The 16,626-nt window shown below is 50.6% G+C and overlaps 1 protein-coding gene across 1 annotated transcript in view; it reads right to left on the reverse strand.

Moving 5' to 3' along the window:
• Positions 1-874: 874 nt before the first annotated feature.
• The window catches only part of LOC309562459 (tumor protein p63-regulated gene 1-like protein), a 41,881-nt gene continuing 26,129 nt past the window's right edge, over positions 875-16,626 (reverse strand). The window contains exon 5 of the mRNA XM_082266689.1: positions 875-1,087. Coding sequence (XP_082122815.1) covers positions 893-1,087 — 195 coding nt within the window. The 3' untranslated portion in view covers positions 875-892. The remainder of the gene's footprint in view (positions 1,088-16,626) is intronic.

Below are 16,626 nucleotides of genomic sequence, written 5' to 3' on the forward strand. Positions count from 1 at the left end.
TCAGCTCAGTTCATTCCTTCCCTTCCTTCCCTTTATTATCCCACAAGCTCAGTTAATTCACTCCCTTCCCTTTATTACTCAACCCGCTCAGTTCATTCCTTCCCTTCCCTTCCCTTTATTATTCCACCAGCTCAGTTCATTCCTTCCTTCCCTCCTTCCCTCCTTCCTTCCCTCCTTCCTTCCTTCCTTCCCTCCTTCCTTCCTTCCTTCCTTCCTTCCCTCCTTCCTTCCTTCCTTCTTTCCTTCCTTCCTTCCTTCTTTCCTTCCTTCCTTCCTTCCCTCCTTCCTACCTACCTTCCTTCCTTCCCTCCTTCCTTCCTTCCTTCCCTCCTTGCTTCCTTCCTTCCTTCCTTCCTACCTATCTTCCTTCCTTCCTTCCTACCTTTTTTCCTTCCTTCCTTCCTTCCCTCCCCTCCATGTCAGTACATAGCTTGGAGTTTTACAATGACTGATTATCCTTCCCTCAGAGACAGTAATGAATGATTCACAATCCACATTAATAAGAACATTCACCTAGGAATGAGAGGAGACATTCGTTGTTCTTTCCTTTATTGCTCAAACAAATTGTTGTCACAAAACTTCATTTTCTGTAAATAAATATATTTTTATAGTATAAGGAAGAGCTCCGCCCACTTACTTTCCCCTGTATAAAGTCTGACTTCCGCTGGGTTGGATGAATTTTCCTTCACTTGAAGATCTGAATGAAGAATTTCAGTCCTTAGAATTTTCTTCTTAAACTTAAAATTCCCTCTCCATAAAAGAAAGCCCATTGGGTGTTGTAGATCCGAGGACTTTTGTACTTCCAGGTAGAAGTCCTCCCCTACGATGTCTTCTGGGGTCCATCATTCGGAGTATTTACATTGTTATAGGTTGGAATATTTAAGGTGATCATTCAAAATCCAAACCCCCACCTTGGCTTGGCGTAACCCAGCTGGACTTTGCTGTTGAGTAAAGAGACGAGTCCTATGGAAGTATCTATCTGTACGGCCCTGTTGAGGAGGAGGGGACCATTGGCTCTTCCAGGGAGGGGGGTGCTCTGGTGCGCCGCGTTCACCATTTCCAACAACTTCTCCTTAAATTTCACCAGCTGTGAAAAAAACAAAAAATCCACGGTGAGGAATAAAATGAGGGGCTTGGGGGTCATTGAGGGTTTAACCATTTCTAGACCAGAGGTCATCAATACATGGGTGCCCGGACCAGATTTAGCGGGGTCAGTATTCATCGGCCAAACGGACAATAACAATTTTATATTAATAATTCACAATTCTGCACTTTAATGGATGGCGTTATATCTGTCAATGTAGATCCATTTCTCTCTTTCAGCAGGAATTAGACGAATTTCTAACCATCTATGGGCAGGATGGTTGTATTGAAGTCCATCCATTGTATGACTTCCATACAACCAGTCTGTTGGGTTATTTTCACCTGATCACTACCAGTGGCTGTAGCTGCCAGCAGTGATCATTATATTCTGCCAATGGGGAAGGTTCCCCCTTCTCCCCCCCCCCCCGGCTAAACACAATAACGCTGCGGGAGGGATTCCCTTATCACCACTGACTGTGTTGGTGGCAGGAAATAAGCAACTTTGTTTCCTACAACCCATGGTAATGGAAAGGAAATAGCATAATGTATGGCCAGCCTTAGTCATGGAGTACTACAAGCCCAACCCTTGCAATGACATGGCTTCATCACGGCTGCGGGGTGGGGAGGGGAGCACTTTTCAAGGACAGAGCGGTACTGTGAACATGGCTCAGTCATAGAGTAGTGTGAGCCCAACCTATGTGATAATATACCACCTAATGGTGGGGGGTGGGGGAGTGGAGGGCAGGGGGCAGAATCAGGGGCGTAACTACAGGGGTTGCAATTGCAACCGTGCCCCATGCTCCAGGGCCTGTGCGGCTCCCCTGTACACCTGGATAGGAGGGGGGGGGGGGGCAGCATGTAGAGAAATCACTGTCCTCCTTTTTCTTCCTGTAGCTGCAGGAGGAAAATGGAGGAGATTGGTTCCTCTGTATGCTGCCCCCGCCACTCCTCCTATCCACTTCACTTGTGTTCTACTGTCTCTGGGTCCCTGTGAGCTCCCCTGGTTCCCCACCCCACTGTGCTGCCCCCCCCCTCACTGTGCTCCCTTGGTCCCCCCCTCCCACTGTGCTCCCTCTCCTCTCCTGCCGGCTGCTGCAGGGGATGTGTCACAATAGAGAACCAGGAAGGGGTCGGTAAATATGTAATTTACCAGCTCCTCCCTTTTCTGAATGGACAGAGTCATAGTCAGTCACATTGTAAAAAAAATAAAAACTACTGACATCAGGGGGTGAACTTCCAGGATCGCAAAGGTCACACTTGTGACCGGGCCCTGAAATTCCACCACCGTGGGGAGGCCCCAAGATGGCAGGAAGGGGGCCACTGCAGAACTTGTGAAAGGGTCCCGCTGCCGGACTGTAATAAAGGGCCCCCCAAAGAGAGAAAAGGGCCCCAGGATCAGTGGGAAGAGACCCAGGCTAGGGGGGGTGAGGTGTGGGGGGCTGTGTAATGCAAAAAGGGTCCAGATGTGTGGGAGTGGCCTGTGTAAAGCAAATGGGGTTCAGACTTAAAGGGGCTGTGTAATGTAGAGGGGTGCAGAGGTACAGGGGCTGTGTAATGTAAAGGGGTGCAGAGGTACAGGGGCTGTGTAATGTAGAGGGGTGCAGATGTACAGGAGCTGTGTAATGTAGAGGGGTACAGAGGTACAGGGGCTGTGTAATGTAGAGGGGTGCAGAGGTACAGGGGCTGTGTAATGTAGAGGGGTGCAGAGGTACAGGGACTGTGTAATGTAGAGGGGTGCAGATGTACAGGAGCTGTGTAATGTAGAGGGGTACAGAGGTACAGGGGCTGTGTAATGTAGAGGGGTGCAGAGGTACAGGGGCTGTGTAATGTAGAGGGGTGCAGAGGTACAGGGGCTGTGTAATGTAGAGGGGTGCAGAGGTACAGGGGCTGTGTAATGTAGAGGGGTGCAGATGTACAGGAGCTGTGTAATGTAGAGGGGTACAGAGGTACAGGATCTGTGTAATGTAGAGGGGTGCAGAGGTACAGGGGCTGTGTAATGTAGAGGGGTGCAGAGGTACAGGATCTGTGTAATGTAAAGGGGTGCAGAGGTACAGGGACTGTGTAATGTAAAGGGGTGCAGAGGTACAGGGGCTGTGTAATGTAGAGGGGTGCAGAGGTACAGGGGCTGTGTAATGTAGAGGGGTGCAGAGGTACAGGAGCTGTGTAATGTAGAGGGGTACAGAGGTACAGGGGCTGTGTAATGTAGAGGGGTGCAGAGGTACAGGATCTGTGTAATGTAAAGGGGTGCAGAGGTACAGGGACTGTGTAATGTAGAGGGGTGCAGAGGTACAGGGGCTGTGTAATGTAAAGGGGTGCAGAGGTACAGGATCTGTGTAATGTAGAGGGGTGCAGAGGTACAGGGGCTGTGTAATGTAGAGGGGTGCAGAGGTACAGGATCTGTGTAATGTAAAGGGGTGCAGAGGTACAGGGACTGTGTAATGTAGAGGGGTGCAGAGGTACAGGGGCTGTGTAATGTAGAGGGGTGCAGAGGTACAGGGACTGTGTAATGTAGAGGGGTGCAGAGGTACAGGGGCTGTGTAATGTAGAGGGGTGCAGAGGTACAGGGGCTGTGTAATGTAAAGGGGTACAGAGGTACAGGGGCTGTGTAATGTAGAGGGGTGCAGAGGTACAGGGGCTGTGTAATGTAAAGGGGTACAGAGGTACAGGAGCTGTGTAATGTAGAGGAGTGCAGAGGTACAGGGGCTGTGTAATGTAGAGGGGTGCAGAGGTACAAGAGCAGTGTAATGTAGAGGGGTGCAGAGGTACAGGGACTGTGTAATGTAGAGGGGTGCAGAGGTACAGGATCTGTGTAATGTAGAGGGGTGCAGAGGTACAGGGGCTGTGTAATGTAGAGGGGTGCAGAGGTACAGGGGCTGTGTAATGTAGAGGGGTGCAGATGTACAGGAGCTGTGTAATGTAGAGGGGTACAGAGGTACAGGAGCTGTGTAATGTAGAGGAGTGCAGAGGTACAGGAGCTGTGTAATGTAAAGGGGTGCAGAGGTACAGGGACTGTGTAATGTAGAGGGGTGCAGAGGTACAGGGGCTGTGTAATGTAAAGGGGTGCAGAGGTACAGGGGCTGTGTAATGTAGAGGAGTGCAGAGGTACAGGGGCTGTGTAATGTAGAGGGGTGCAGAGGTACAGGGACTGTGTAATGTAGAGGGGTGCAGAGGTACAGGGACTGTGTAATGTAAAGGGGTGCAGAGGTACAGGGGCTGTGTAATGTAAAGGGGTACAGAGGTACAGGGGCTGTGTAATGTAAAGGGGTGCAGAGGTACAGGAGCTGTGTAATGTAGAGGGGTGCAGATGTACAGGGGCTGTGTAATGTAGAGGGGTGCAGAGGTACAGGGGCTGTGTAATGTAAAGGGGTACAGAGGTACAGGATCTGTGTAATGTAAAGGGGTGCAGAGGTACAGGGACTGTGTAATGTAAAGGGGTGCAGAGGTACAGGGGCTGTGTAATGTAGAGGGGTGCAGAGGTACAGGGGCTGTGTAATGTAGAGGGGTGCAGAGGTACAGGAGCTGTGTAATGTAGAGGGGTACAGAGGTACAGGGGCTGTGTAATGTAGAGGGGTGCAGAGGTACAGGATCTGTGTAATGTAAAGGGGTGCAGAGGTACAGGGACTGTGTAATGTAGAGGGGTGCAGAGGTACAGGGGCTGTGTAATGTAAAGGGGTGCAGAGGTACAGGATCTGTGTAATGTAGAGGGGTGCAGAGGTACAGGGGCTGTGTAATGTAGAGGGGTGCAGAGGTACAGGATCTGTGTAATGTAAAGGGGTGCAGAGGTACAGGGACTGTGTAATGTAGAGGGGTGCAGAGGTACAGGGGCTGTGTAATGTAAAGGGGTGCAGAGGTACAGGGACTGTGTAATGTAGAGGGGTGCAGAGGTACAGGGGCTGTGTAATGTAGAGGGGTGCAGAGGTACAGGGACTGTGTAATGTAGAGGGGTGCAGAGGTACAGGGGCTGTGTAATGTAGAGGGGTGCAGAGGTACAGGGGCTGTGTAATGTAAAGGGGTACAGAGGTACAGGGGCTGTGTAATGTAGAGGGGTGCAGAGGTACAGGGGCTGTGTAATGTAAAGGGGTACAGAGGTACAGGAGCTGTGTAATGTAGAGGAGTGCAGAGGTACAGGGGCTGTGTAATGTAGAGGGGTGCAGAGGTACAAGAGCAGTGTAATGTAGAGGGGTGCAGAGGTACAGGGACTGTGTAATGTAGAGGGGTGCAGAGGTACAGGATCTGTGTAATGTAGAGGGGTGCAGAGGTACAGGGGCTGTGTAATGTAGAGGGGTGCAGAGGTACAGGGGCTGTGTAATGTAGAGGGGTGCAGATGTACAGGAGCTGTGTAATGTAGAGGGGTACAGAGGTACAGGAGCTGTGTAATGTAGAGGAGTGCAGAGGTACAGGAGCTGTGTAATGTAAAGGGGTGCAGAGGTACAGGGACTGTGTAATGTAGAGGGGTGCAGAGGTACAGGGGCTGTGTAATGTAAAGGGGTGCAGAGGTACAGGGGCTGTGTAATGTAGAGGAGTGCAGAGGTACAGGGGCTGTGTAATGTAGAGGGGTGCAGAGGTACAGGGACTGTGTAATGTAGAGGGGTGCAGAGGTACAGGGACTGTGTAATGTAAAGGGGTGCAGAGGTACAGGGGCTGTGTAATGTAAAGGGGTACAGAGGTACAGGGGCTGTGTAATGTAAAGGGGTGCAGAGGTACAGGAGCTGTGTAATGTAGAGGGGTGCAGATGTACAGGGGCTGTGTAATGTAGAGGGGTGCAGAGGTACAGGGGCTGTGTAATGTAGAGGGGTGCAGAGGTACAGGATCTGTGTAATGTAGAGGGGTGCAGAGGTACAGGATCTGTGTAATGTAGAGGGGTGCAGAGGTACAGGGGCTGTGTAATGTAGAGGGGTGCAGAGGTACAGGGGCTGTGTAATGTAAAGGGGTGCAGAGGTACAGGATCTGTGTAATGTAGAGGGGTGCAGAGGTACAGGGGCTGTGTAATGTAGAGGGGTGCAGAGGTACAGGGGCTGTGTAATGTAGAGGGGTGCAGAGGTACAGAGGCTGTGTAATGTAGAGGGGTACAGAGGTACAGGAGCTGTGTAATGTAGAGGGGTGCAGAGGTACAGGGGCTGTGTAATGTAGAGGGGTGCAGAGGTACAGGGGCTGTGTAATGTAAAGGGGTGCAGAGGTACAGGGGCTGTGTAATGTAGAGGGGTGCAGAGGTACAGGATCTGTGTAATGTAGAGGGGTGCAGAGGTACAGGGGCTGTGTAATGTAGAGGGGTGCAGACTAGGTACAGGGGCTGTGTAATGTAGAGGGGTGCAGAGGTACAGGAGCTGTGTAATGTAGAGGGGTACAGAGGTACAGGAGCTGTGTAATGTAGAGGGGTGCAGAGGTACAGGGGCTGTGTAATGTAAAGGGGTGCAGAGGTACAGGGGCTGTGTAATGTAAAGGGGTACAGAGGTACAGGGGCTGTGTAATGTAGAGGGGTGCAGATGTACAGGAGCTGTGTAATGTAGAGGGGTGCAGAGGTACAGGGGCTGTGTAATGTAAAGGAGTGCAGAGGTACAGGGGCTGTGTAATGTAAAGGGGTGCAGATGTACAGGAGCTGTGTAATGTAGAGGGGTACAGATGTACAGGGGCTGTATAATGTAGAGGGGTGCAGAGGTACAGGGGCTGTGTAATGTAAAGGGGTGCAGAGGTACAGGGGCTGTGTAATGTAGAGGGGTACAGAGGTACAGGGGCTGTGTAATGTAAAGGGGTGCAGATGTACAGGAGCTGTGTAATGTAGAGGGGTACAGAGGTACAGGAGCTGTGTAATGTAGAGGGGTGCAGAGGTACAGGAACTGTGTAATGTAGAGGGGTGCAGAGGTAGAGGATCTGTGTAATGTAGAGGGGTGCAGAGGTACAGGAGCTGTGTAATGTAGAGGGGTACAGAGGTACAGGAGCTGTGTAATGTAAAGGGGTGCAGAGGTACAGGGGCTGTGTAATGTAGAGGGGTGCAGAGGTACAGGGGCTGTGTAATGTAAAGGGGTGCAGAGGTACAGGGGCTGCGTAATGTAGAGGGGAACAGAGGTACAGGAGCTGTGTAATGTAGAGGGGTACAGATGTACAGGAGCTGTGTAATGTAGAGGGGTGCAGAGGTACAGGAGCAGTGTAATGTAGAGGGGTGCAGAGGTACAGGAGCTGTGTAATGTAGAGGGGTACAGAGGTACAGGAGCTGTGTAATGTAAAGGGGTGCAGAGGTACAGGGGCTGTGTAATGTAGAGGGGTGCAGAGGTACAGGGGCTGTGTAATGTAAAGGGGTGCAGAGGTACAGGAGCTGTGTAATGCAGAGGGTTGCAGAGGTACAGGATCTGTGTAATGTAGAGGGGTGCAGAGGTACAGGGACTGTGTAATGTAGAGGGGTGCAGAGGTACAGGGGCTGTGTAATGTAGAGGGGTGCAGAGGTACAGGATCTGTGTAATGTAGAGGGGTGCAGAGGTACAGGGGCTGTATAATGTAGAGGGGTACAGAGGTACAGGAGCTGTGTAATGTAGAGGGGTACAGATGTACAGGAGCTGTGTAATGTAGAGGGGTGCAGAGGTACAGGGGCTGTGTAATGTAGAGGGGTGCAGAGGTACAGGGGCTGTGTAATGTAGAGGGGTGCAGAGGTACAGGATCTGTGTAATGTAGAGGGGTGCAGAGGTACAGGGGCTGTGTAATGTAGAGGGGTGCAGAGGTACAGGGGCTGTGTAATGTAGAGGGGTGCAGAGGTACAGGATCTGTGTAATGTAGAGGGGTGCAGAGGTACAGGGGCTGTGTAATGTAGAGGGGTGCAGAGGTACAGGATCTGTGTAATGTAGAGGGGTGCAGAGGTACAGGATCTGTGTAATGTAGAGGGGTGCAGAGGTACAGGGACTGTGTAATGTAGAGGGGTGCAGAGGTACAGGGGCTGTGTAATGTAGAGGGGTACAGAGGTACAGGGGCTGTGTAATGTAGAGGGGTGCAGAGGTACAGGATCTGTGTAATGTAGAGGGGTGCAGAGGTACAGGATCTGTGTAATGTAGAGGGGTGCAGAGGTACAGGGGCTGTGTAATGTAGAGGGGTGCAGAGGTACAGGATCTGTGTAATGTAGAGGGGTGCAGAGGTACAGGATCTGTGTAATGTAGAGGGGTGCAGAGGTACAGGGGCTGTGTAATGTAGAGGGGTGCAGAGGTACAGGAGCTGTGTAATGTAGAGGGGTGCAGAGGTACAGGAGCTGTGTAATGTAAAGGGGTACAGAGGTACAGGAGCTGTGTAATGTAGAGGGGTGCAGAGATACAGGGGCTGTTTAATGTAGAGGGGTACAGAGGTACAGGGGCTGTGTAATGTAAAGGGGTGCAGATGTACAGGAGCTGTGTAATGTAGAGGGGTACAGATGTACAGGAGCTGTGTAATGTAGAGGGGTGCAGAGGTACAGGAGCAGTGTAATGTAGAGGGGTACAGATGTACAGGAGCTGTGTAATGTAGAGGGGTACAGAGGTACAGGAGCTGTGTAATGTAAAGGGGTGCAGAGGTACAGGGGCTGTGTAATGTAGAGGGGTGCAGAGGTACAGGGGCTGTGTAATGTAAAGGGGTGCAGAGGTACAGGGGCTGCGTAATGTAGAGGGGAACAGAGGTACAGGAGCTGTGTAATGTAGAGGGGTGCAGAGGTACAGGGCTGTGTAATGTAAAGGGGTACAGAGGTACAGGGTCTGTGTAATGTAGAGGGGTGCAGAGGTACAGGAGCTGTGTAATGTAGAGGGGTACAGAGGTACAGGGGCTGTGTAATGTAGAGGGGTGCAGAGGTACAGGGTCTGTGTAATGTAGAGGGGTACAGAGGTACAGGGCTGTGTAATGTAGAGGGGTGCAGAGGTACAGGGCTGTGTAATGTAGAGGGGTGCAGAGGTACAGGGTCTGTGTAATGTAGAGGGGTACAGAGGTACAGGGCTGTGTAATGTAGAGGGGTGCAGAGGTACAGGGGCTGTGTAATGTAGAGGGGTGCAGAGGTACAGGGACTGTGTAATGTAGAGGGGTGCAGAGGTACAGGATCTGTGTAATGTAGAGGGGTGCAGAGGTACAGGATCTGTGTAATGTAGAGGGGTACAGAGGTACAGGGGCTGTGTAATGTAGAGGGGTGCAGAGGTACAGGGGCTGTGTAATGTAGAGGGGTGCAGAGGTACAGGGACTGTGTAATGTAGAGGGGTGCAGATGTACAGGGGCTGTGTAATGTAGAGGGGTGCAGAGGTACAGGATCTGTGTAATGTAGAGGGGTGCAGATGTACAGGGGCTGTGTAATGTAGAGGGGTGCAGAGGTACAGGGCTGTGTAATGTAGAGGGATGCAGAGGTACAGGAGCTGTGTAATGTAGAGGGGTGCAGAGGTACAGGGGCTGTGTAATGTAGAGGGGTGCAGAGGTACAGGATCTGTGTAATGTAGAGGGGTGCAGAGGTACAGGGGCTGTGTAATGTAGAGGGGTACAGAGGTACAGGGCTGTGTAATGTAGAGGGGTGCAGAGGTACAGGGACTGTGTAATGTAGAGGGGTGCAGAGGTACAGGATCTGTGTAATGTAGAGGGGTGCAGAGGTACAGGATCTGTGTAATGTAGAGGGGTGCAGAGGTACAGGATCTGTGTAATGTAGAGGGGTGCAGAGGTACAGGGCTGTGTAATGTAAAGGGGTACAGAGGTACAGGGTCTGTGTAATGTAGAGGGGTACAGAGGTACAGGGCTGTGTAATGTAGAGGGGTGCAGAGGTACAGGGACTGTGTAATGTAAAGGGGTGCAGAGGTACAGAGGCTGTGTAATGTAGAGGGGTGCAGAGGTACAGGGACTGTGTAATGTAAAGGGGTGCAGAGGTACAGGGGCTGTGTAATGTAGAGGGGTGCAGAGGTACAGGGGCTGTGTAATGTAGAGGGGTGCAGAGGTACAGGGGCTGTGTAATGTAGAGGGGTGCAGAGGTACAGGGCTGTGTAATGTAGAGGGGTGCAGAGGTACAGGGCTGTGTAATGTAGAGGGGTGCAGAAGTACAGGGCTGTGTAATGTAGAGGGGTGCAGAGGTACAGGGGATGTGTAATGTAGAGGGGTGCAGAAGTACAGGGCTGTGTAATGTAGAGGGGTGCAGAGGTACAGGGCTGTGTAATGTAGAGGGGTGCAGAAGTACAGGGCTGTGTAATGTAGAGGGGTGCAGAGGTACAGGATCTGTGTAATGTAGAGGGGTGCAGAGGTACAGGGGCTGTGTAATGTAGAGGGGTACAGAGGTACAGGGCTGTGTAATGTAGAGGGGTGCAGAGGTACAGGATCTGTGTAATGTAGAGGGGTGCAGATGTACAGGGGCTGTGTAATGTAGAGGGGTGCAGAGGTACAGGATCTGTGTAATGTAGAGGGGTGCAGAGGTACAGGGGCTGTGTAATGTAAAGGGGTGCAGAGGTACAGGGGCTGTGTAATGTAGAGGGGTGCAGAGGTACAGGGGCTGTGTAATGTAAAGGGGTGCAGAGGTACAGGATCTGTGTAATGTAGAGGGGTGCAGAGGTACAGGGGCTGTGTAATGTAAAGGGGTGCAGAGGTACAGGATCTGTGTAATGTAAAGGGGTGCAGAGGTACAGGATCTGTGTAATGTAGAGGGGTGCAGATGTACAGGGGCTGTGTAATGTAGAGGGGTGCAGAGGTACAGGGCTGTGTAATGTAGAGGGGTGCAGAGGTACAGGGGCTGTGTAATGTAGAGGGATGCAGAGGTACAGGAGCTGTGTAATGTAGAGGGGTGCTGAGGTACAGGGGCTGTGTAATGTAGAGGGGTGCAGAGGTACAGGATCTGTGTAATGTAGAGGGGTGCAGAGGTACAGGGGCTGTGTAATGTAGAGGGATGCAGAGGTACAGGAGCTGTGTAATGTAGAGGGGTGCTGAGGTACAGGGGCTGTGTAATGTAGAGGGGTGCAGAGGTACAGGATCTGTGTAATGTAGAGGGGTGCAGAGGTACAGGGGCTGTGTAATGTAGAGGGGTACAGAGGTACAGGGCTGTGTAATGTAGAGGGGTGCAGAGGTACAGGGACTGTGTAATGTAGAGGGGTGCAGAGGTACAGGATCTGTGTAATGTAGAGGGGTGCAGAGGTACAGGATCTGTGTAATGTAGGGGGGTGCAGAGGTACAGGATCTGTGTAATGTAGAGGGGTGCAGAGGTACAGGGCTGTGTAATGTAAAGGGGTACAGAGGTACAGGGTCTGTGTAATGTAGAGGGGTACAGAGGTACAGGGCTGTGTAATGTAGAGGGGTGCAGAGGTACAGGGACTGTGTAATGTAAAGGGGTGCAGAGGTACAGAGGCTGTGTAATGTAGAGGGGTGCAGAGGTACAGGGACTGTGTAATGTAGAGGGGTGCAGAGGTACAGGATCTGTGTAATGTAGAGGGGTACAGAGGTACAGGGCTGTGTAATGTAGAGGGGTGCAGAGGTACAGGGACTGTGTAATGTAAAGGGGTGCAGAGGTACAGGGGCTGTGTAATGTAGAGGGGTGCAGAGGTACAGGGGCTGTGTAATGTAGAGGGGTGCAGAGGTACAGAGGCTGTGTAATGTAGAGGGGTGCAGAGGTATAGGGGCTGTGTAATATAAAGGGGTGCAGAGGTACAGGGACTGTGTAATGTAGAGGGGTGTAGAGGTACAGGGCTGTGTAATGTAGAGGGGTGCAGAGGTACAGGGGCTGTGTAATGTAAAGGGGTGCAGAGGTACAGGGGCTGTGTAATGTAGAGGGGTGCAGAGGTACAGGGCTGTGTAATGTAGAGGGGTGCAGAGGTACAGGGCTGTGTAATGTAGAGGGGTGCAGAAGTACAGGGCTGTGTAATGTAGAGGGGTGCAGAGGTACAGGGGATGTGTAATGTAGAGGGGTGCAGAAGTACAGGGCTGTGTAATGTAGAGGGGTGCAGAGGTACAGGGCTGTGTAATGTAGAGGGGTGCAGAAGTACAGGGCTGTGTAATGTAGAGGGGTGCAGATGTACAGGAGCTGTGTAATGTAGAGGGGTGCAGAGGTACAGGGCTGTGTAATGTAAAGGGGTACAGAGGTACAGGGTCTGTGTAATGTAAAGGGGTACAGAGGTACAGGGTCTGTGTAATGTAGAGGGGTGCAGAGGTACAGGAGCTGTGTAATGTAGAGGGGTACAGATGTACAGGAGCTGTGTAATGTAGAGGGGTGCAGAGGTACAGGGCTGTGTAATGTAAAGGGGTACAGAGGTACAGGGTCTGTGTAATGTAGAGGGGTGCAGAGGTACAGGGGCTGTGTAATGTAGAGGGGTACAGATGTACAGGGGCTGTGTAATGTAAAGGGGTGCAGAGGTACAGGGGCTGTGTAATGTAGAGGGGTGCAGAGGTAAAGGGCTGTGTAATGTAGAGGGGTGCAGAGGTACAGGATCTGTGTAATGTAGAGGGGTGCAGAGGTACAGGGCTGTGTAATGTAGAGGGGTGCAGATGTACAGGGGCTGTGTAATGTAGAGGGGTACAGATGTACAGGGGCTGTGTAATGTAAAGGGGTGCAGAGGTAAAGGGGCTGTGTAATGTAAAGGGGTGCAGAGGTACAGGGACTGTGTAATGTAGAGGGGTGCAGAGGTAAAGGGGCTGTGTAATGTAAAGGGGTTCAGACCCCCCGGCGCTGATCTTCATGCCCCCTACAGACATCATGGGATAAGATTTACCTTTGGGCGGAAGTTCTGCTCTTTTCCCCACTTAGTAACACCCCTTCTTTGTCTACGCCATCGCAGTGGCGCTTATCTCCATAGTAACCGGCATCTTAGTTTTAGTTTTGGGTGAACGGAAGCTTTAAATGTCTTTAAAAATCTTTTTTTATTTGCACTGATTTCTTCTTTCCTGCAGCTGCAGTCATGGCGGAGAGACGCCATCTTTCTTTTTGAACAATGATATCGCCTGATATGTAATTCCCCTCCTGGCCCGGCGCTCCGGTAATTGACTCGGAGACGGCTGGGAGATAATAATTCCGCAGCTTTGCTGGACAAATTGCCGGGATGACATGAAGCTAATTTGTTACGCGGAGCGGACTCAGTAAACTGATCGATATCCAACTGTGAATGATGGCGGTGCAACACCACAAAGGGGATTGTGTAACAAATGCCTGACAAGGAATGCAGATTATTTATCAGACACCACCGATCAATATAGATTAGTGATGGCCGCGGCTGGATGGAAGCCATACATCTACAACCGCCAACAGAACACAAGGAAAGAGTCGGTGATAAGAAAGATACATTGTGGAAGTTACTGCAAATCTAACAATGAAATCTTCATTTTATATCTCAACTCTATCTGAGCCCCACAACCTGAAAACACCATTTATTTCATTATTAATATTCAAAGCAAACTCCCCCATCCATCCATCCATCCATCCATCCTTCTACTCCTCCATCCATCCATCCTTCCACTCCTCCATCCATCCATCCATCTACTCCTCCATCCATCCATCCTTCTACTCCTCCATCCATCCATCCATCCATCTACTCCTCCATCCATCCATCCTTCTACTCCTCCATCCATCCATCCTTCCACTCCTCCATCCATCCATCCTTCTACTCCTCCATCCATCCATCTACTCCTCCATCCATCCATCCTTCCACTCCTCCATCCATCCATCCTTCTACTCCTCCATCCATCCATCCTTCTACTCCTCCATCCACTCATCCATCCACCCAAGTCTCCATCCATTCATCCTTCTAATCCTCCATCCATCCATGTATCCATCCATCCATCCATCCTTCTACTCCTCCATCCACCTAAGGCTCCATCCATCCATGTCTCCATCCATCCATCTACTCCTCCATCCACCCAAGGCTCCATCCATCCATGTCTCCATCCATCCATCCTTCTAACCCTCCATCCATCCATGTCTCCATCCATTCATCCATCCATCCATGTCTCCATCCATCCTACTACTCCTCCATCCACCCAAGTCTCCATCCACTCATCCATCCATGTCTCCATCTATCCATCCTTGTAATCCTCCATCCATCCATGCATGTCTTCATCCATCCATCCATGTCTCCGTTCATTCATCCATGCATCCTTCTAATTTTCCATCCACCCAAGTCTCCATACACTCATCCATCCATGCATCCATCCTTCTAATCCTCCATCCACCCAAGTCTCCATCCATCCATCCATGTTTCCATCCATTCATCCATCCACCCAAATATCCATCCATCCATCTATCCATGTCTCCATCCATTCATCCACCCATCCATCCAAGTCTCCATCCATCAATGTATCCATCCATTTATCCATCCACCCAAGTCTCCATCCATCCATCAATGTCTCCATCCATTCATCCATCCATCCATCCAAGTCTCCATCTATCCATCCATCCATCCATGTCTCCATCCATTCATCCATCCATCCATGTCTCCATCCATTCATCCATCCATCCATGTCTCCATCCATTCATCCATCCATCCATGTCTCCATCCATTCATCCATCCATCCATGTCTCCATCCATTCATCCATCCATCCATGTCTCCATCCATTTATCCATCCATCCATGTCTCCATCAATCCATCAATCCATGGCTCCATTCTTTAATTTCTTGAGAAGCCACTTTGAACCCCCTCCCCCCTAACATTTCTAGCAAGGCAATTTTGAGTAGGGGCAGATGGATGATTTATGTAACAATTACTTCCAGAAATTCATCTGCCCTTAGCTCAGGCATGCAAGTAGAAGAATGTGCTTAGCTGAGAAAGCCCCTCCTCCCCTCCTGAAGGCTCCTGGGATGTATGACATCATTTGGCCTAGGCCAGAATCCAGGAAGCAACAGAAGAAATGTAAAAAAAAAAACCTTTAAGCCCCATTCACATACTGTCCACAGAATCTCCTTCCTCCAATCACAGCTCACAATCATGGGAAGACCAAAGAGCTGTCAGAGGAGGTCAGGGAGAAGATTGGAGACCGGCACAAGGCTGGAATGGCTACAAAACCATCAGTAAGAAGCTTGGTGAGAAGGAAACATGATGGTTTGGGGCTGTTCCTCTGATAAAGGTATCGGCTGACTTTGCCACATTGAGGGGCCAATGGGCGGGGCCATGTATTGTAAAATCTTAGATGAGAACCTTCTTCCCTCAGCCAGAACACTGAAGATGGGTCATGGATGGGTCTTCCAGCATGACAATGACCCAAAACATATCGCCAAGGCAACAAAGGAGAGGCTCAAGAAGAAGCACAATAAAGTCATGGAGTGGCCCAGCCAGTCTCCAGATCCTAATCCTATAGAAAATGTATGGAGGGAACTGAAACTTCGAGTTGCCAAGCGACAGCCAAGAAACCTTTAGGCTCCGTTCACATACTGGCGTATCGGATTGCAGGCAGACTCGCCACGATTCTGCCTCTGATCCTGAATCATTGCAGATCTCGGCATGCCCCTGCGATTCCCGCGACTTGCAATGGCACCCCACATGCGGCGCGATTTTGCCACAATTGTCGCCCGACGAATCTCGGTAAGATCACGCAAACAGATTTGCGGGACATCTGACACCCAGAAGGCATTCTTGTACTTTTTTTGGGCGACAGGCGTCCCGCGATTCTGTTTGCACGATTTTACTGTCGGGTGACAATCATTCCGCGTTTGGGGTGCCATTGAAAAGTAACGGGAATCGCACGGGCGTCCCGCCATTTGCATTGATACGTGATTGCAGGCAGAATGGCGGTGATTCTGCCCGCGATCCGATACACCGATATGTGAATGGAGCCTGAGGATTGAGAGAAGATCTGTAAAGAAGAGAGGACCAAAATCCCTCCTGAGATGTGTGCAAACCTGGGGGCCAACTACAAGAAACGTCTGACATCTGTGCTTCCAACTACAAGAAACGTCTGACCTCTGTGCTTCCAACTACAAGAAACGTCTGACCTCTGTGCTTCCATCTACAAGAAACGTCTGACCTCTGTGCTTCCATCTACAAGAAACGTCTGACCTCTGTGCTCCCATCTACAAGAAACGTCTGACCTCTGTGCTCCCATCTACAAGAAATGTCTGACCTCTGTGCTTCCATCTACAAGAAACGTCTGACCTCTGTGCTTCCAACTACAAGAAACGTCTGACCTCTGTGCTTCCATCTACAAGAAACGTCTGACCTCTGTGCTTCCATCTACAAGAAACGTCTGACCTCTGTGCTTCCATCTACAAGAAACGTCTGACCTCTGTGCTTCCATCTACAAGAAACGTCTGACCTCTGTGCTTCCATCTACAAGAAACGTCTGACCTCTGTGCTTCCATCTACAAGAAACGTCTGACCTCTGTGCTTCCCAACTACAAGAAATGTCTGACCTCTGTGCTTCCAACTACAAGAAACGTCTGACCTCTGTGCTTCCAACTACAAGAAACGTCTGACCTCTGTGCTTCCATCTACAAGAAACGTCTGACCTCTGTGCTTCCATCTACAAGAAACGTCTGACCTCTGTGCTTCCCAACTACAAGAAACGTCTGACCTCTGTGCTTCCACCTACAAGAAACGTCTGACCTCTGTGCTTCCCAACTACAAGAAACGTCTGACCTCTGTGCTTCCACCTACAAGAAACGTCTG

This window comes from Pelophylax lessonae, assembly GCF_965119305.1.
Source record: "Pelophylax lessonae genome assembly, chromosome: 9".
Lineage (NCBI taxonomy): Eukaryota > Metazoa > Chordata > Amphibia > Anura > Ranidae > Pelophylax > Pelophylax lessonae.